At 41.3% G+C, this 19,710-nt stretch overlaps 1 protein-coding gene across 4 annotated transcripts; it reads right to left on the bottom strand.

Moving 5' to 3' along the window:
- Positions 1 to 35: 35 nt before the first annotated feature.
- On the bottom strand, positions 36 to 18,349 carry sfmbt1 (Scm like with four mbt domains 1). 4 transcript variants are annotated; one of them, XM_086039932.1, is made up of 21 exons: positions 18,255 to 18,349; positions 12,894 to 12,955; positions 12,695 to 12,789; positions 11,125 to 11,368; positions 10,844 to 10,932; positions 9,331 to 9,583; positions 8,047 to 8,144; positions 7,216 to 7,317; positions 6,949 to 7,108; positions 6,734 to 6,816; positions 6,031 to 6,157; positions 5,701 to 5,814; positions 5,204 to 5,246; positions 5,044 to 5,111; positions 4,809 to 4,948; positions 4,160 to 4,269; positions 3,818 to 3,993; positions 3,302 to 3,483; positions 2,467 to 2,691; positions 1,649 to 1,777; positions 36 to 1,560 (listed from the first exon to the last, which is right to left on the bottom strand). In XM_086039932.1, exons 2-21 carry the CDS (start codon positions 12,916 to 12,918, stop codon positions 1,420 to 1,422), a joined length of 2,604 nt encoding a protein of 867 aa, XP_085896058.1. In that variant the 5' UTR covers positions 12,919 to 12,955; positions 18,255 to 18,349; the 3' UTR covers positions 36 to 1,419. The 4 variants fall into 4 exon arrangements, with proteins under 4 accessions (XP_085896058.1, XP_085896060.1, XP_085896059.1 ...); XM_086039934.1 differs by having other exon boundaries at positions 5,044 to 5,108; XM_086039933.1 differs by having other exon boundaries at positions 5,204 to 5,243.
- Positions 18,350 to 19,710: the final 1,361 nt, after the last annotated feature.

Raw genomic sequence — 19,710 nt, 5'->3', positions numbered from 1 at the left:
GATGTGCGGAAAGACTGGTCAACTGCGTTATCAAATAAGATGGGAGTTTTTTTTTATTGCATTGTTTTCTTTAAATAATTATGTTCAAAAAGGAAATAAAAAATACATTTCATGGCATTGATTGTAACAATTGACGAACGAGAGAACAAAATGATCTACAGAAGCTTTTTTTTGTTGCAAAAACACAAACATTACTCATTACAGTCAATAACACTACAAGGACTTAGTTAAATGAACGCCTTCTTTTCTTTACAAAGCATCCCATAGCTTTAAATCTGTCGGTTTATTTGCTGCTTGCTTTGAGTTAATTACAAAATAAATTATGTTGTAAATTGAGTCAAATAATCACCGGAATACTGCTCCAAATAAACTATGTTTAATTGAAAGAGTTGAAACTATTCTGTGCAAATATAGTGAATATTTAGAGCATTTCCACATTGCTTATTAGGAGTATTTATGTCAATCATTTTTCATTTAATTACCCTGTTGCACTAAATATATTTGTGTACACTATGTACAACCATGCAGTCACTTCAGTATTGCTATACGGTGCATGGTTTTTCTTGTGCCTGCATTAGTGTCCATGTATCATAACACAACTAGATAACAATGAGCTCTTTCCTCACTAAAATCAAATCATATCACTCAATGACATTTTTTACCATGATCATTTCAAGAGAATTATGCAAATTGTTTTAAAGATGGCTTGAAGGTTCATATTGATACATTTTGTTACATCACTGGGACACAATGCAGTTCAAGTATCAAAGGGTCTCACTTCTGAGGAGGGATTTTTCACTGTATGCAGATTTGCTGTTTTCAAGCGCTTATATTCATATATGACACCAACTTTCTTTACACTTTAACTGGACTGGTGAATGTGAGCATACCTATTAGGGGGCGAGACTGCCTTGACACAACAATATCAAATATCTACAAGCACGCATGAAGAAATATTCACGTACCCCCCAAAAAAGGGGTGGGGGTGGTTGATTTGGAGCACTTAGAAGACAAATAAATTAAAAAGCCTATTCTGAAACTTACTTCTTCCTTTTAAGTTTCACAGCCTCAAAAATCATCTTGTATTCAAAATACAATTCAATAAAGGCTTTCAAACTTATACAAAGGCTTCAGGGCAACTCTTGGTTTAATTTCAGTCCATACCTGAAGAGAGCCTGGTGTGTGTTTTATTTACACTTTGCAGCTGTCTTTTGTACTTTTCTCTTTTTAAACACCCAGAAATCTCAACGTTGATGTTGCTCTTTCCAGCTCGCTTCTATTGTTGTCCCACGCCACATGGTCATGTGCAGGTGTCAAAGTGATATCCAGTGTAAGCAAGGTCAAAACGGAACATGAGATTGTTTTTTTTTTCCTTTCAAATATGAATAAAGAGTCCCTCGTTTGCTTATTGTCCTTCAGCTACGTGGCAAACTGTTGATAAAATGCCAGTTTGACCCTCTCAATGTGATGGCACAGCTTGATGGCCGGTCCCAGCTTGAGGTCCATACACTCCTGCACGGTTGGCAGATTGAGCAGCAGAAGAGCCTGTCCGTCGATCTCCTACGAGGACAAGTTTGACCGTTGTTACAGCAGATTGGAGTTACCCCTGAGGAACTTGTGCGTGCATGTGTGCCTGTCTATCTCTTACTTGATCCATGAAAATGCGCGCAAGAGGTGCACAGTCAGTAGTCCTGATGAAACGAACCACGTCAGTCACACTCCACTCTAGGGGACTGGTGTCCAAACACAACTTTTGAGGAGGTTCTGTCTTTGACGTCTGCAAAAGAAGAGCAATCCAAGACACATGCTGGTGTTGTCCAATCCAAATCCTAAAACTCTTCATTTGATGTTGACGCCACAGGAAAACATTCGTGATTGCATTATGTTTGGTATGTACACCGAATAGCCACAAAAGTATGGCCAATAGCACCACAAGATCCAGTGCAGAACAGAAACAGTATTTTTTATTCCGCAAGAATGTTTACAAGGGATTATTCCAAAAGAAAAATACGGTAATTATCCTTTAACTTTGACTTAAGAGTTAAAGAAGAAATAACCTAAACATATTTTTTTTCAAGAATATGTTCCTAGCAGGCCCACTAGTTGAAACACAGCATTCTGATTAATTTTGTGTTTGCGGAATATAAATTAAGCAGCAAAATCCACCCGGTTTTTAGCCATCTTTTGGGGCGGCCATTTTATCAGAATGCCTTGTTTCAACTAGTGGGCTTGCATAGAACATATTCTTGAAAAAAAAATGTTTGGGTTGACTTTCACTTTAAGGACAAAATTCTTCATACTCAGGCAACACTTTCAGTTTAAGTGAGTTTTTATGTCGAAAATGGCTATAGCTTGTGAACATTCAACCTGCTTCGCAACAAGCATGGGTTCAATTTTGCAATATTACATCGCACAACAACCATAAACACGATGTTTTTTTTTTTTTTTTTTTTTTTTTTTTACTACCTTTGGTGACGGAGGGTGGTTCTCATCGTCGGAGAAAGAAGGCGAGCGGGGTTTCCGCCGCCGCCGCGTGGGCCTGGGTGTTGCAGGCGGGGATGGGGACGGCGTGGGGGGCTGCGACTTTTCTACCGATTGTTCGGAATCATCTTGAAGATCGTCTTGCAGTTCTGAGCCAGAGTCCTCACTTAGGGAGTCGTCTTCATCGAGATCTTCTTCTTCACCACTGCCCTGTGAGCCACAGACAAGAAGGCCGATGCTCTGTTAGCAGACATTCAGTGGAAGTGGGGCAGATGCGTTAAAATGATCAGATAATCGTTTAACCCTTATACTGTTCAAGTGTTTAACAAATAATACATGGACATCAATGCTTTGCTAGAGTTTTATTTTGAAGTCGGTGCCGTGTAACTGTAATGCGTAGTGTGAAAACTGGTTGCGGCGGCTATCTTGATTTTGACCTTTGACCTTTGGACTGGAGGCTGGTCTAACTGGCCAGTTTCCATCAACATCAACACACCACTATCCAGAAATCGTCTTCAATTGCTAGTTAAATAACACAAGTGACATCACACATGCTGTGATAACTGGATTACAATTTCAGCATACCTGCGCCGCCCTACTGGTCCGTGGAGACTCCACTCACCCTCCCTCTCATCATTGTATCATTATAATAAATATCTGATTTACTATGTTATTGTGATTTTAATGATTGTAATTTATATACTTTTTTCATGTAATGCACATTGTTGCGGCTGCAGTTGTTAAACTGCTGTGGAAATAAAGATGAGACGAACAGTATGTACAGTAGCGGGTAATAGCAGACTGCAGGAAGAAAAGTTACCTGCGGCGAGCCAGCGGGTGTGTTATCTACGGACGTTGATGAACGTCTCTTTTTATGAACAAAGAGCTGTTTCCTTCTCTTCCTCCTCCTCCCTCTTCTTTTCACTCCAGCCTCCAGGTTCGTGTGGCCTCCAGGCGGGCGGCCCACACGTTTGCTCTTCTTCTTCCCGTAGTAATATGCAGCTGGCAAAGACAAGAGATGATTGCTGCATGCTTGCCTAACTTTTTATTCGATTTGAGCATATATATATATATATATATATATATATATATATATATATATTAGGGCCGTCAAAATTAAAGCATTAACTATGGAGATTAATTTCAATTTCATAATGCACTAAAACATTTTTAACTCAGTTAACTCCATTTTATTGACTTCCTGTAGTTATGGAAAATGTTGCGATTAATTAGTTCAAACATTTTAATCGTTTGACAGCACTAATATATACATGGCTCAACTATATTAAATATCAAAGCTTTACAATGTCTCCAGCCGGGTGACAAATCCACTTACTGTATTTGGTCTTGGTGAGGACAGAGCAATTTTCTGAGCAGTGCTCCAGAACCATGCGAGGTCCAAAGAGGTTGGGGCAGCACTCTAACTTGATGCAGGTCTTCCTGCAGAAGTCTGCCACACGATCTGCCGTGCGGACTATTTCCACTGTGGCTCGGTAGCTCTTTCCCTTGTATCTGAAACACAAAAAGACAAGCACGTGTTGACGTCCACTTGTTCTCTGAGCACATTTGCAGCCTAGCGTGTACGTTACACTAGCCCAGCTGTGAGCACTTGTGCTATTCCTGCAAGTCGTTTGAAAGGCGCGAGAGGAGCTGTAAATGAAATGGTGTTTCCTCTCACTTGGCTTTCAGAGTCTCTCCATTGCCTTGCCAGCGACTCTCCTGATCCAGTTGCAACTCCCTCAGCACGCGGCTTGGCTTGTACGCAGAGTTGATCAGGAGTGTCAAAACCTGCACAAACAGTAGAAAATGAAACACTTGATGGTGATCCCCGGTGGTTTATTCTTTATGAGTCTCGTGTGTCCAATTATCAAGGAAGCACTTATTTGAGATTTTGTGCCACAAGATTAGCATCTTGTACATTTAGTACGGATTGAATAACGGTAATACAATAGAGTGAATAGCTGTTGTCACCTACAAATTCACCAATATTACATTTAGTCCAAGTAATAAACATTGATGGTTTCTTATGCATCATTGAAATTCCTCAAGATGGTAATTGTTTTCTTTAGCTGTAAAATAAAATCCAAAATACTAAACCAGGAAATAGTTCACTGTGTGTAGTGGATACAGACAATGTATGAGTTTCATTTTTTCGAATTGGACTACTTAAAAGTTTTACACAATATACTGCACTTAGATCCGCATGCAGGTTTAACAGCCACAAATAAGGTAAATGCGGATAATCCCATTTCATTTCTTGACATATTGACCTTTTTTATTTCAAGTAAAGGGATTGCAAAACGATCCATTGATAATTCAAATATGACCTCTTTGATGACAAGGACGCAGTTTCCAGGACCGATGAACTGAGGCAGCTCAGCTATGCGTCCCTTATTAAGGTACGGCCCGGAGAAACAGCGATGGTTAAAGTAGATCTTGGGACAGCAGTATTTCCCATTTCCCTGCCCTGCCACGTGGATCAAAACACAGCGCGCAAATGATCAGCACAAGCAACACACGGGGAATACATTTGGTGCTTTGTCGATGACAGATTTCACTGACCAGCCTCTGGCTGATTTGCCATCTGCTGCTTAACAGTGTCAGGTGATGACGACTTTGGCGGAGCTCTGCTGCGAAGTGATGCAAAAATGAGTCAAACGAGAAAGTTGAGTCAGTCGGGTCAACTTCGGGCATGCGACTCATAAACCATATTTATACTCACTGTTTCTCAGGCTGCACCACAGCAATCTTCCTCTCATTTTCTACTGAGGGACAAGTAGACGTTTGTTGTTGTGATATTTGAAAAACAGCATTGCCACTCAAACATTGCATTTTTTATTTATTCTATACTGCCACGTCCATGTAACTGCGCTTATACACTATGTGCCGTCGCCCTTGTGAAAGAGACGCTGATCTCTTAAAGTGGAAGTCAACCCGAACATATTTTTTTCAAGAATATGTTCTATGCAGACCCACTAGTTGAAACAAGGCAATATGAATAATATGAAATATGAGTCAAGCAGCAAAATCCACCCATTTTTCGCCATCTCAGGGGGCGGCCAGTTTGTCATATCATATCATATTAGGTATTATGAAGCATAAGGTATTATGATGGTAATGTTTGTTCAAGGTCGGAAATATGAATACAAAATATGAATAACCGCAGGTGAAGTTGTTGAGTGACGTTGCAGTAAATGTGGTTTGTGAAGGGATCCCTACCTGTGAGCTTGATGGGGTACACGAGCGGATAGCCGTTTGTCTCACACCAGCTGACGGGGAAGATGTCCAGCGAGTCCACGTGAACTGTCAACTCGGGCATTGGATGTTTTAGACCTGAATAAACAGGAACAAAGAGATCAAGACTTCCCTTACAAAACAACGATGCTTAGAAAGCGGTATATGTCATGATCCAAATGTTCTCTCCTGCAAAAGTGGTCAGAGAGACAAGGCTCGTCTTATAGCCTCTTGATTTCAGTTTTCACCAGGCAACGCGTGTTAATGCAGCCTAATAAAACCATTTTCTGTCTTTCTTTCAGTCCTCGCGCTCACCTTCCAGGCTGAGCCAAATGTATTGGCCTTTCACCCTGGTGACTGTTGCCACGTGAATGTTCTCTGGTGACAGCGGGTTGACAGCCTCCAGTTTCATGGACTCTTTAAAGCTGTGTTCGCACGTTTCCTGGTTGTGGAGAAAGAAACAAAAAAGCTCTTTTCGTCTGGTAAAAAAAAAAAAAAAAATCTGAAGAAAATCTTGTATTTACAATATATAAACCATTTTGTTCCAAGCCACTGTGGACTTTTAAGATTTCTCTTCCAAGGCTACCTTCCACGTACGTGCATGTATATTTTGACAAATGTGAAATTATGATTTGCTCAGCAAATATATTATTGGTTTACAGGAGGCTAATTTGTGGTGGTGGGATAGAGACCAGATGGCTACAAACAGGTACAAAAGAAATGAATACATTTTTGCACATCTATAAACAATCTTTGCAGATTCGGACTCTTAACTACAATAACAAACACCGAGCTGCACGTTACACTTATCAATGGCTTTTACTTCATTTTTTATGCTGTTGCGAGCTGTGTGGAGGGAAGTTTCACATTGTGTCGCTCCATTGTGTTTCTGCTTACAAGGCCGGATCTCATTCAGTCTCCACATAGCATCAGTGTGACATCAGCAGCTAGCAATGAGCAGCACATTTGATTACCACTGGCACTTCGCTGGCAGATGTTAATGGTGATTTTGACTCACAGTGGGGAAGCAGTGCTGAGGAGCTGCTTCCGCCTCAAACTGTTTGAGGTAATCAGCCCAGTCAAAGTCTGCACCCTGATACCCTACACACAACACAAAGTAAACAAACCAGAATAATGATGGATTGTTCCGAAGCAACGCAACAGTTTGCCTTAGAGAGAAAGTACGAGTGATCTAGTGTGCGATTATGAAGGACAAGATGTCAGAAAACAAACCTGGTGGCGGGCTGAGAGGGAGTCCGTTTTTAAGACTCCACTGAGCAGGAAAGATCCCCGGACTGTCTCTGTGGCACAGGAAGGAGCGCCCGGAGCCTTCAGACTCCTCAATACCACAAAGGTCATCCATTGTCACCAGGAAGTACTGCTCAGTGAACACCTGGAGATGGCGAAAACAATAAAGGCTTCCAAAAGTTGTCTGTTCAACAAAGAGCGATTAAGTGCAAACATTAGAAATGACGCCGAGTTGATAGCAAAGTCTGTTACCTTGGCGACAGTGGCCGGCCTGATAGAAATGGGGGCAGCAGGGTCGACGGCTTCCAATTTCATTCCTTCTTTGAAACAATGAGCAGCAATTCCAGGCTGGTCCTGAGTCAACCCCACAAGTGCAAATTTAGGAACACGATTTAGGGAAGGGCTTGTGTTTTTGGGCGGGGAGAAAAAATGTTGAGACATTTTTCCAAGGACCGCCCCTCATAGTTCTAAAGCCAAATAAACATAATTACCAAGTGTACATGCCACTGGAATTAAAAGGTTTCCTATTTTTGAAATAATGTTACGATAACAGATTCACTTTTCTGTAGAGTAAAGGCTGTAATGTTGAGAATAAAGTCAATTTCAGGGGAGGGGAGAAAGTCATATTTTAACAAGTGAATTTCAAAAAGACAACTTTTAGTCTTGTAATATTATTAGTGTCTTGTACTTAAAACGTTGACCCGAATCAAGGAAGGGAGGAATATCTGTGAGGTTTCTTTCATTAGCTGCTGGCCCCCATATGTCTGTATGCACTTTCTTTTTTTAATTATCAGATTTCAGGATTTATTGTCATTGTCACAGGAACACCAGAATTATGTTTGGAGCATCAACACTCTTTGATGTAAAGTGCCACAGGTGCATAAGCCACACAAAAAACTTAAATAACCCGATGTTAACATCTATTTAGTTGGGACGTGACTGAATTATATGACAATCTATTGCAAATGATTTTCTTAAACTATGGCTCATCCCAATTTTTGAGCACATGATTTGGAGAAAAGTCATATCTTGCTGAAACTTCACATGAGGAAAAAGCAATCAAAAGGTTCATGCTGTCAGCACCTTATTGAGCTCTGCAGTCAGAGCTTCGTCTTGAGGAAGTTCAGTGATCCTCTGCCTCACCTCCTCCCATTCTTCTTCTGTTCGCAGGGTCGACAGTTCTGAAGCAAACACAAACAAATCAGTTAAAACACAGTCTGCGTCATTTATTATGAAGCCATCAATCGCAAAAACAGAACAAGACTGTATTGAAAGAGGATGAACTAATAACACTTAGTAGAGTACTTGTGTACTCTTTGCATGTACTTAGACCACATCAATGCAACACACAGTTATTAACAGTATCCAAGTCAATAAAACACAAGTTTAGCACCGAATCTGGGTTTGAAATCTATCGGGCCCCAAGCGACAATGATAAGGCCTGAGGTTTGACGAGCTGTATCACAGTAGAGAAACGGCCTGCAGAGCGTGTTGCAGCTTAATTATTAATAAATGTGACGCTCTTGAATACCCAAACACAGAAAACGGTTTGCTCTGTCACGGACAAGTGGAATATCACTCTCACATGCCATTAATATTCACAAATTACAGTACCACTAAAATGGTTGATTCAAGTCCCAGTAAGTCTCTTTAGCATGAAATGTTTATCCCTACTGATTTTATTGCTTCTTTTATGACCAACATCTGTGTCTTGCCATTGCCCTGTCATTTGTGTTTTTAAAGTGCTATTTAAAAAAAAAAAAAAATCATAAATCATGTTTATTCGGGTAAAATTGGCTTTAATTTTAGATTTTAATATATCTTTCTTCATTTTTGTTTTTGGAGGTTTGGGGGGGCAATTTCAGACCCCTGGCTACTACCCCCATCCATTTTAGTGGAAAAACGCATATTGATTGTTTATGAGTGTTATCTGAACAATTTTTTTTTTGGGGGGGGGGGGGACGGGACAAAAAAAAAATAATAATAAAATATATATATATATATATATTATATATATTTTTTCATCATCTCCTACAATACTGGCACTAGATGCAGCCTTGGGAAGCTTTGCTAGCTCTATAACATATTAGCATATTGAATTTCCTTCTTTTGTTGCCATGAAAAAAAAAAATATATATATATATATATACATATATATATATATATATATATATGTATATGTGTGTATATATATATATATATATATATATATATATATATATATATATATATATATATATATATATATATATATATATATATATATATGTATATGTGTATATATATATATATATATATATATATATATATATATATATATATATATACATATGAATATAAATCCAGAGCTAGGTCCAAGCCACTGACCAGAAGGCGGCCTGAGGGCACAGCCACGCTCTTGAGCCCAGCCGGGTGGGTGGAGGCGTGGGTGGAGGTAAAAGAGCCAAAGGGTCGCGGGTGTGTCCGGGAGGCCCTCTGTGCCGACCAGCCGCAATTTCAGCCTTCCTCCGACATTCTCCTCTACCTCAGCGGCCCAGGCCAGCCCTGGGTCAACACTGTCCTGCAGCTCCACATAGCAGCCGGCACTCAGCAGCTCCATTGGGTCTCGACCACGCTGAGGCTGAGGAAAGCGGCCAAGGGGTTAAATGAGGAGACCGGAGCGTGCGCACACAAACGCAAATGCCCACACAGTGAGACGAGGTGAGGAATTCACACTGGGAGAAAATGTGCTGCATGACTAAGTTGCAGAAGGGAAGCATGGCTACTGGAGAAACTCAATATTTCACTTCACTTTACACAACATAGATTTGTTTTTGATTTTGACTGTTGAAGGCGCAGCACAGTGAGGTCGAGGTTAGCTTGTCTGCTTCACAGTTGAGACGTCCAAGGTTCAAATTGGTGCGTTTTTGCAAGCTCTTTTCTTTAACATTAGCAAGAGTCCTGTAATACTTGCAGCATCAAATTAGCCATGTTTGCCACAATATTGTAAATGTGCTTATTCATTATTAATTTATGTACTTATCCCATTAAATTATTTGCCGGTTGATTCAGTGTAAAAAATGAAATAAAAATGAGTAAAATAAACAATGTTGCATGTGCATTTGACATACAGTCATTTTATTACACAAACAATTCAAATGTAATTAATTATGCAAAATACGCAACTCAATTTTATTTATGGAGGGCTTTAAAACCAACCACAGCTGCAGCAGGGTTCTGTGCAGAAGCTCAAAAATAAAACACAACAAAATATAATAATAATAATAATAATAATAATAATAATAATAATAATAATAATAACAATACGATTTCTTCATTAAAATACACACATAGCTGAGTTTTTATAAGTACAGTGCCTCCCGCTCAAAGTCAGCGGCCAATAAAACAATAAGAAAAGAATGATTCCTCCCTCTGTAGCTTTGTAGCTTTGGGCCAATAAAAAGCTCTGATGAAATTGTGAAAAATCCCATCGACCTTCTTGCAGCGGGATGCATGCCATTCCTTTTAAATGTGCACAGTTTAGTCGACTCGCTTAAAACAACTGAGAGTTGAAACGTGTTATTGCATTCTCTTAAAAATTCCGACAAATGCAGCTAAGGGGTTTCTCTCACAACCACAATAACAATATGACTCCAATGCGCTGCCAATAATGCCTGCTAAAAGTGCGTCTGAGGGTAAAAACTGTCACCTTCCATTTCTCCTGATACTTTGCCACGGACTAATTCGGCACTTTAATCATTTGAAGCAATCTTCAGCAGGTTGGCAAACTTGTCAAATTGGCAGTTACAGTAGAATGCACTTGGCACGGACGCACACACGCGAGAGAAATGCGCCACCCTGCTCAGGTTGAAGGGCAGCTGCTGCGGTTTGCTTGCCTTACCAATTCTAGCAGGCTGGCAGGCGCGCTGCACTCCTCAGCCAGGACCTTCTCAAGTAAAGCCTCCCAGTCTTGGTGCCTCTCACGCACACCTGTGGTGGATCACACACACACACACACACACACACACACACAACGCTTTGGTAACCAGGCATTTTCCTTATTTTTGTGTTCCAAAACAAGTTTTTCGATTGCCAACTGAAAATGAAAAGAGCGAATGATACTCAAATCCACGTCATGTTGCATCTGTTTTTAAATTCCGAGCAAGTCCAACCGAGCCTCACCGTCAGGGGCTCTCATGATCTTGCCGTGCTGCCGGCTCCAGCCGAGCGGGTGCAGGTCGGCCGTCATGGTGTCACACCAGAAGTCTGCGCTGCGGTTCTCCTGGTATCCTTCGTAGCGGAGCAGCAGCAGCTGGCCGCACGTTGTGATGATGCTGGCCACCCAGTAAGGACCGTCAGCCTCCGAGCGCACGCACACCTCCAGCTTCATGCCTGGCGTCAGGCCTGTCTGCAGACCTTGGTCCACCTGAGACGGCGACACGTGACGGTTGTGGCGACGCGTTCAATTCATTTGCATTAGCTTCGTCTCTGAGGACGCCATTTTAGGGCGAAGAAGACCAGTTAAAGACTTGTTATGGAAAGGTGCTATTTTGCTTCCGGAGCTGTGCCGAAGTGTCCCAAGGCAAGGCACCGAGCCCAAACTAAGGCAAACTCACTGCGCAACACTGTTTGCCCATCCAGCCTTCGTGCTGGGCATACACGTGCAGTATTTATGGCGCATGTGGAAGCAGAAAAAACACATTTGGAATGCTAATGATTTTCCCTTAGGACACAAGGTGCTGTGGTGCAGCTCTTAAATACAAAGCAAACCGTACGCACGTTAACGCTGATAAAAACAAATAAGTGTGTGTAAATTTCATTGGGAAAATAAGAGTCCTGGGCTGCTGCATTCACTTTGTATTTCCGGCTCGCTTGGCGATAAATAGTGGCAGAAGGGATCACAGCAAGCGTAGAAGTGTGAGACGACGGAATACAAAGCACAACTGGACAACAGCCACGCCGCTACATGGTTTGTTTGAGAGCTTGGTGGGAATGATTGAGCACGTGATGTCAGCCGCCCAGCTTGCAAGTGGCTCTTGGGATAGATCTCTCGCAATATCTTATTTGACTTGACTGAGTTTAGTAAGCAAATTGGCAGGAGGCCAACAGTCCCAATCTTCCACATGTAGCCCTTTTTTCAAAGGTCAGTTCTTGGAAAAATAAAATGTGAGGCCACTACACAGTTTTGATGACCAATGGCTACATATGATTATGATATATGTATGTATATATTTGGCTTGCAGGCAGTCCATTAAAGGCCTTCTCTGCTAGCCCAAAAACTATTAGGAAATAATAATAATAATAATAATTTATTTCCAACATCTTAATTGTCTTCATTTCATAGTGTGTGTGTCTTGGTTGCGCAGCATCCACTTATTTGTGTTTTTTTTTCTCAATCAGATTTCATCTTCTATGTGTTGCCATGTCAATGTAATTTTCCCAAGGCCTTCAGAATACTCACTGCTGGCATCCGCCCACCACACACACAGACACGACGTTGACGTGTCGGTTTCTTTTTTTGACCAATCGGATTTCAGATTCACCCAACAAGACATCTGCATTTTTTTCAGATTGGTTGAGCTTAAAATATGCACCAAATATATCATACTAGCCCGCCAGACAGACAGACAGATATAGATAGCCAGCTAGCTCGCTAGCTAGCTAGATATTTTTAATTAAAAAAAACAACACATTTTTAGATACTTATTTTGAAAAATGTTCCACTTAAGTTGGAGAGAGAGTGAGAGCTCACATGTTTAAAGGCGTGATGAGGCACAGACGCAGCGCCAGTCTCCTCCAAGTAATCATCCCAGTTGAAGTCGGATACATCCTGTGCACAGTCTCCATCTGGAACACAAACACACAATTGTTTTCTTTTACAACCTGCTTTCTGGAATATGAGCCTCCTCTTTTCATTCCGCTGTTTACAAGAGAAAAATTCAAAATCCTACCAGACTCCGGCGACTCCTGGCTCATGCTGCTGTGATGTCCTCTTCTACCGAGATTCGGAGCTCTGGAAAACAAAACAAGAGGATTGCTATCCGTCAAATGACTAAGGTCAGGCTGGAATACCCCCCACCCCCCACGAAAAAATATTTTTTTTACTCGGGTGAGATATGACATCATCAATATTGCATTAAACCAGCAAAACAATTACAAGTGAGTAAAATTGCAACCTTAAACACGTTTTCCATTTCGGGTGGTGGTAAGGAAAAATAAAATTATGAAAACAAGAAAGGCATTGTAGTCGATGACCATAGAGCATGCCACTAATCCTCCAATTATTTACGGTTATTATAAAAGTAAACATAACATTCAAGTTTCCATTCATCTGGTCAGTTCAAGTGAAATGTGAACATTTTCAGGACACATCCCTGCAATCACCATTCATTTGTGATGCATATTTTACTGTCAAATGGTTAAGACACCTCCAGCTGGTATAACAAAATGTGAAATATCCAATCTAGGCCAAGCTCTACTTTTAAACAGGTTTTACAAATCTGAAGAGCGAACGGACACACATCAAGCGTTGACACGTCAGCGTGACCTGCTGCATTGTGACACGCACATGAAATCAAGTTGATTCAACAAGAGCTGCGGCGTGAATGAGGGGAGCGCTGGGCGGGGCCACGGCGGCAAACGGGATGCTGCTCTGTCACAGCGGCTCCATTCAGGCGGCCTGTCAGCCTCGTCTTTGTCACACGGGACGTCTCTATTAAAACCGGGGCCCACATCGCACACCACCCCCTCTCGGCCACCCCACTGCCACGGTGACCCCCGTGCTCCGCCAGGATCTGCGCCGCCTTTCACCCCCGACCCCGCCCTCTGTCTTTCTACCCCCCCCCCCCCCCCCCCCCCCGCCGCCGGCACATACATACACACCAGAGGATCTCATTGTCCCTGGGGTCACACTCTCTAACGTAAGAGTGGGGAAAAAAGAGCAATGGAACAGAACTTAAGTTGACAGCCTCTATTCTTAGAACTGATACGGATCTCAATAATGGAAGCAACGATGCTCGCGCACTCAGGCTGTTTCCATTTTTCCTGAAACTAAACGCCGCAAGTATTGCAAACCGTTCAATCCAGATTTTGAAAATGCACGTAAACACCTTAAACTGACCGCATTGTAAAATACAAATCACCGCTTCAATCGATGCAGCAAAATAAATTAATGCTACAACTGCTTAAAGAAGTTAATAACAGTCTTATGGATGGTGCGGGTTTAAACTGTTATATAATGAAGGAGCAAACCACATATAAAACAGGTCTATTTTAACATCAAAGCCACTTTTTTCTACATTTGAATGAAAATAGACAGAAAAGCATGTCTCCTCTGTGCAGCATTTTGTTAATTCGGGGCCATTAACAGTGCCTCTCATTCCCCTAATCACATTCACCTTTAAAATATAATGTTTGCAGCGAGTGCCATCCACAAGAACTTCATTTAGTCAAGTAGGAATGCACAAAACTAACAAAACAACATGCACATGTCCATTAAATAAATAACATAAATGCATGTATATATAAATGTATATATTGGCCTGCTCTACTGGGTGCTTTTTTTTTTTTAAAAAAAAAAAAGGTAAATCAAAGCAATCTATTTAAATCCACTCTTAACATACCAATCTTTACTTTTGTTCGGCAACTGATCGTTCTTGGGAGTGTCAAAAGTTGACAAACTCCCGGAGCATTCTGTGTTTTCTTTTTCTTCTGCCTTGTAGAGCCCCCACAACCACAAGAGACATGACAGGTCTCTTTTGTGCATAAATCATAAAGCTTCTGCCAGTTAGCAGGTAGCAGCAAGCCATTTGCTTATAAAACCACTAAAAGCACTAAACCAGCTGAAAAGAGCATCATCAGCCCCGTAGCGTGGCGGAGGACGCATGTAAACTTGGACTCAAAAGTAAAGTGTGAAAAAGCGTAACCTCTGATCATGTAAATAACGCAATTCATTTGTGCACGTAAAAAATGCTTGTAATGCTTTGCTGATTGCCCTTTCCTGTGTCTTTTTGTGATTTTTTTGTTTTTTTTGTTCAAGCATTCTTCATGTAACCTTCTGCAGAGCAGCACCACTTTGGCTTGCTTGCGCACACACACACACACACACATGCGCAGACAGACAGGAAGAAAAACAACTTCCCCTATTTCATATAGAGTGCAGTAAATGGTGTGCATGGAGCATAACTACCAGCAGCCTACAAATCTCAATCCCTCTGCACCACCTGAGTCTGACTGAGCCTGAAAGTAAAACGGCCAAATCCAGCCCCAAACACACACATCTTTTTGCTCCTTTATTTATTTCCCTCTTTATTTATTTATTTATTCCTAACATCTCAAGCGCTTAGCAAATCTTCGCATCTAATTCTCATTGGCACTTAGCATGCGATTAAGCAGTTCTGCAGCGTTCCTAAACCTCTGAGGTCTCTGAGCAGGAAGTGCGACATGACAAGAGGCACAATTACACACAGCCACAGCGTTTCTTGCAAATGAAATGAAATAAACATCAGCATCACATTTGATCAGCGGTCGGACAACTACCGTTGTTAGCCACGATCCAATATAAGCGTGCGATTGAGTGCCCACTTGTTTCCCCCTTTTTGTTGATGTATCACTTTTTACGTGGAAAACAAATATAGCTCATTTCCAAAAATCTTTACCTGTCCGCCACTTTGAGGTTTCCACTCAAATGTCGCTCAGTTAAAAAAAAAAAAAAAAAAATGATATTGATATTGTCATCTACGTAGTTAGAAAGGAAGGTGGACTTTGACATAATAACCACTTAGTTGATGAATTGAATGCTTATAATTCTTTATATGATTAGTGTCTTATTGGTTTATTGATTTATTATTTTTGTTGTTGTCGTCAGGTAAAAAAAAAAAGGCTCTTATTGTCTTTATCGGCGCTTGCTTTTCCCGCCATACTTTGGGCGACGAGGGACGGACTGGGACTGTATAATGATACTTCGAGATATTGAGATATTTATACATGGCATGGGAAAAAACATTATTAGAGACCTGAGAATTGTTATGAATTGTCGAAAAATGTTTATGTCTCCTTTTGTTCACGGTGAAATCACTATTTTGCATCACTTTCTTTCACAGAGAAATTGGGAGGGAAATACAACAAACGTGTTTCAGAGTGTATCCTGACATTCGTGCTCAGTTGCGAGAGGACAATGGAAATGTTTCCGACCTTGCGGGTGCCATCAGCAGGGAATATATTGATAAACATGTTGAAGCGATAGCTAGTTATAGCAGACTCAAAGAAATGTCAACAGTACAGAAAAGCAGAGTGCCTCAGGTATGCATCATGAAGATATGAAATCTAAATTCAGCCGTATAAATGACTCTATGTTGTGTCAAATCGAGCAAACATTAACTTAAGTCACGCTCTTATTTTCCTCTTAAATTCATTTGACACTGGAGCGAATAAGGAAGCGTGTAAGAAAAAAAAAAAAATCCACAGGGAGTGGCACTGAAAATATCTGAGAACAGTTAACCACCTTCTGCTACGTTGTGAGTGAAAGTGTCCTTGTAGGAAACTCTTCAGTTTAATTGCCATCTGGTTATGTTACCATAAACGTGAAAAAATGAGCTCGATGTGATCTGGATATGCTCAGCAATTTCCACGATTGGACAGAAAAAAAATCTCTCTTCAAGGATAGATAAGAAATAAATCAACAAGCACATTGTTTTCTTGAAAGGACTTGTCACAATTAAAAAAACTGGATAGTAAGAACATTTTACAAAAATTTTCAGTTTGTCAATACATTAAATCAGTGGTTCTCAACTGGTGTGTCGGCACCCAAAATTGGGTTGCGGATAGCTAGTAAAAATTACATGCATTTGTATTCAGATCCTATCTCAACCTATTTTATTAGGTTTTCATATTCATATTTTACATATTCATTGCTATTTTTGGGGCTGGAAAGGATTCACAGGTGTCAAAGTCAAGGCCCAGGGGCCAGATCCGGCATTCAACCTCATTTTATGTGGCCCGCCAAGGTAAATCATGTGTCAACTTCACATTCTTGCAAATTATTTTCACTTTTAACAACATTGAGATATGAGATACTGCAATGTTTTATTTTTTAGCAATCCTCCCCCTAAAATACATTGAAAAAAACTGGAAAAATAATTACTTACCAGCATCTGTTTCAAAACTAGCTATCCATCAATTTGTTGTGTATATGTGATCATATAAGGCGATCATACATTTGGATGACGGCGCTCCAAGGGACAACATAACTACGATGTGGCCGCCGACAAAAAATGAGTTTGACACCCCTGGTCTAAATTGACCTCATATACAAGTAAACTGAGTTACAAGCTTGGTCGTGGAATGAATTATTCTCATAAGTCTAGATACATAGCACTGCATCGCACAAATGTGACTACTGCACCCTTACATTATTTTTAATATTTCATTCAACTTATTTCACCTAGTGGTGTACTCACTTTTGTTGCCAGCCTTTAATTGCCCATTAATGGCTGTGAGTTGAGTTATTTTGAGGGGAAAGTACATGTAGACTGTTATACAAGCTGCACACAGCCTATTTGTAGCGAGGTGTCATTTGATGAGTGTTGTCCAATGAAAAAGATATCATGCAATACTTCATTTACAAAAATGTGAGGTTTATACATTTTAACTATCATGAAGAACAAAAAGTGTCACTCATGTCACTATGTTTTCTCTACTTTGGCCTTCGCGGATCGGTCAGGTTGCACAATGGGGAAGTTGGAGGCCACACGGCGGTTGCGTTGCACTCAGTCAACAACGCAACCTGAACATCATCCACCAAGCGCATTTGCAAGCGCCGACATAACACGTGGAAGAACACTGACATTATGTGCCGAACACGACATAATTTGTATTATATAAAACCGATCGCGTTATTCAAGGGCAAATGTCCCTTTTAGGTGTCTTTGGGAGAGTGCACTGGTCCCCTTTTGCGCCCCTTAACTTTCCAACTGATGCGTGCACGACGCATGGCCGCTCGCGGACGTCTCCTACCTCGCCTCGGAGTGATGATTAAACGTGTGCATGTATGTGCGAGTGTTTATATGTGTGTGTACACTCCGTGGACGCGTGGAAGGAGCGAGTCAAGTTACTGCACGTCACGGGCTCCCAGCAATAAGAGAGAGCACAGGCTGACGAGCAATAAGGAGGCGCTTTACACGACCGAGCCGGACTCGTCTTTTTGAGAGGCAGGAAAAAAGACGAGTGCCACACCGCGGCGCAAAACACTGACAGCAAAATTTAACAAACAGTGCGGAGTAAGTGAATATTTGGTCGCCGAATTCGTTTCTTACCGTTAAGTAGTTTTTCCAAGTCGCTTTTTTAGATGCCGAGCCTCTCGTCGCCTGCCTACTCGCTAGCAGTTATGTGAGGCTAGCGTGAGTTAAATACTTGCTTCCGGTTTGTGACTTTCAAAATAAAAGTGACGTACGTGCTTAACAGCACGACAAGCTATATAGTGAATTTGTTTGGAGGAATACTTCTGGTCGTACTCGCGTGACGTTCTGTTAGCTTGACGCACTTCTGGTCCACGACCTCATTCCAATATGGCACAAACGGCTACTGCGCACGCGCACTCCGATATGCCTCTGAGCCCGACTACATCACGCCGACTTCCATCTTCACACACAATAAAATTATCACACAACCGCAATCCACGGCAACATCTGGAACACGGACAAAAGGAAAAGGAGCCGAAAGAAAAAATAAATAATAATTGAATAAGGCTTTGTGTTATTTTTCATGTTTGGAGAAGTATTCACATCAATCATGAGTGTGTTTAATCCCCAGCGGAATCCCGGCAATGATTGAAGTGTAATAAATTAGCCACACAATCGACCCACTTTCGATAACTAGAAAAGCACGTGTCATGAAAAAGCTTTTCGTTTCGTTTCGTAACGTGCAACCTAATCGATTCTGTCACGGCGTGATCGCGAGTTTCTATCTCCAACACTATTTGACGAACTAGCCAAATGTTGCGCAAGAGAAAAGCTTCATGTGACAATCGATTGGAAATGAGCCAAGAGAAGCTTGTTTTAAACGGCAAATGTTGCACTTGTGCTGCACAAAGATCTCAAGTCGGGGGTTGGGTGGGAGGAGGAGGAGGAGGAGGACAGAGAACAGGCGTGCGGGAGGGGAGAAACTGCTGGAAATGTGCACTGACGCCGCTAATGCTCCAAGTTCACCCGTTCTGCGTCACAAAATTGACTTTCTTTGTTCACTACAGACATGAAATGCATATTAGGTTCATGTGTGTATGATTACCGCGGAAACAGGTTTTGTCGCTCACTTGGACCACGCAAGGCAAGCTTCGCTGCCTCCCGATCCTCCACAATAGAAAAACCCTTTTGGATGCCTGTTACAAATAAAAGGGACAAAAATACATATCGCAATTATTGTGCGCTGTGACGGAAGCGCAAGACTGACATAAATTCGAGCTACTGCAGCAAAACGATTCGATCTTGCACCAACACGGCACAAACAATGGCAGAGCCTTGAAGAATTTATTTCCAAATTCACTCATTCATTCAGTGGAAAGTGTTTTCGTGAAAACTACTACGAGGGGCAGTGATTTGGACTGCCATTTTAATGCAAAAGGAATGTGGATTTTTTTATGGAGGGGCGGGGGTGTCGTCACCTGACATTTGTTAGTGACAACTTCCATTTGGAAAAAAAAAAGGATGCGTGCAAATACGGATGAACTCGTGTTTGTAAAGTGTGGCTGATCGTGCTCACTCACATGGCCATTTA

The sequence above is a fragment of the Filicampus tigris genome, chromosome 9 (genome assembly GCF_054856515.1).
Source record: "Filicampus tigris isolate MCC_2025a chromosome 9, RoL_Ftig_1.0, whole genome shotgun sequence".
NCBI classification, from domain to species: domain Eukaryota; kingdom Metazoa; phylum Chordata; class Actinopteri; order Syngnathiformes; family Syngnathidae; genus Filicampus; species Filicampus tigris.
The sequence above is the reverse complement of the archived record's forward strand: the minus strand, read 5'-3'. Positions and strand labels throughout refer to the sequence as shown.

Bases quoted from the DNA above. Each gene is read 5' to 3' on its own strand.
- sfmbt1 (XM_086039932.1), bottom strand. From the start codon at position 12,918: ATGAGCCAGGAGTCGCCGGAGTCTG. The intron at 8,145-9,330 runs GTCAGTGGCTTG...TGTTTGCTTCAG, and splicing joins TGCCCTCAGGCCGCCTTCTG to AACTGTCGACCCTGCGAACA. The intron at 7,109-7,215 runs GTAACAGACTTT...CGCCATCTCCAG, and splicing joins GGCCGGCCACTGTCGCCAAG to GTGTTCACTGAGCAGTACTT.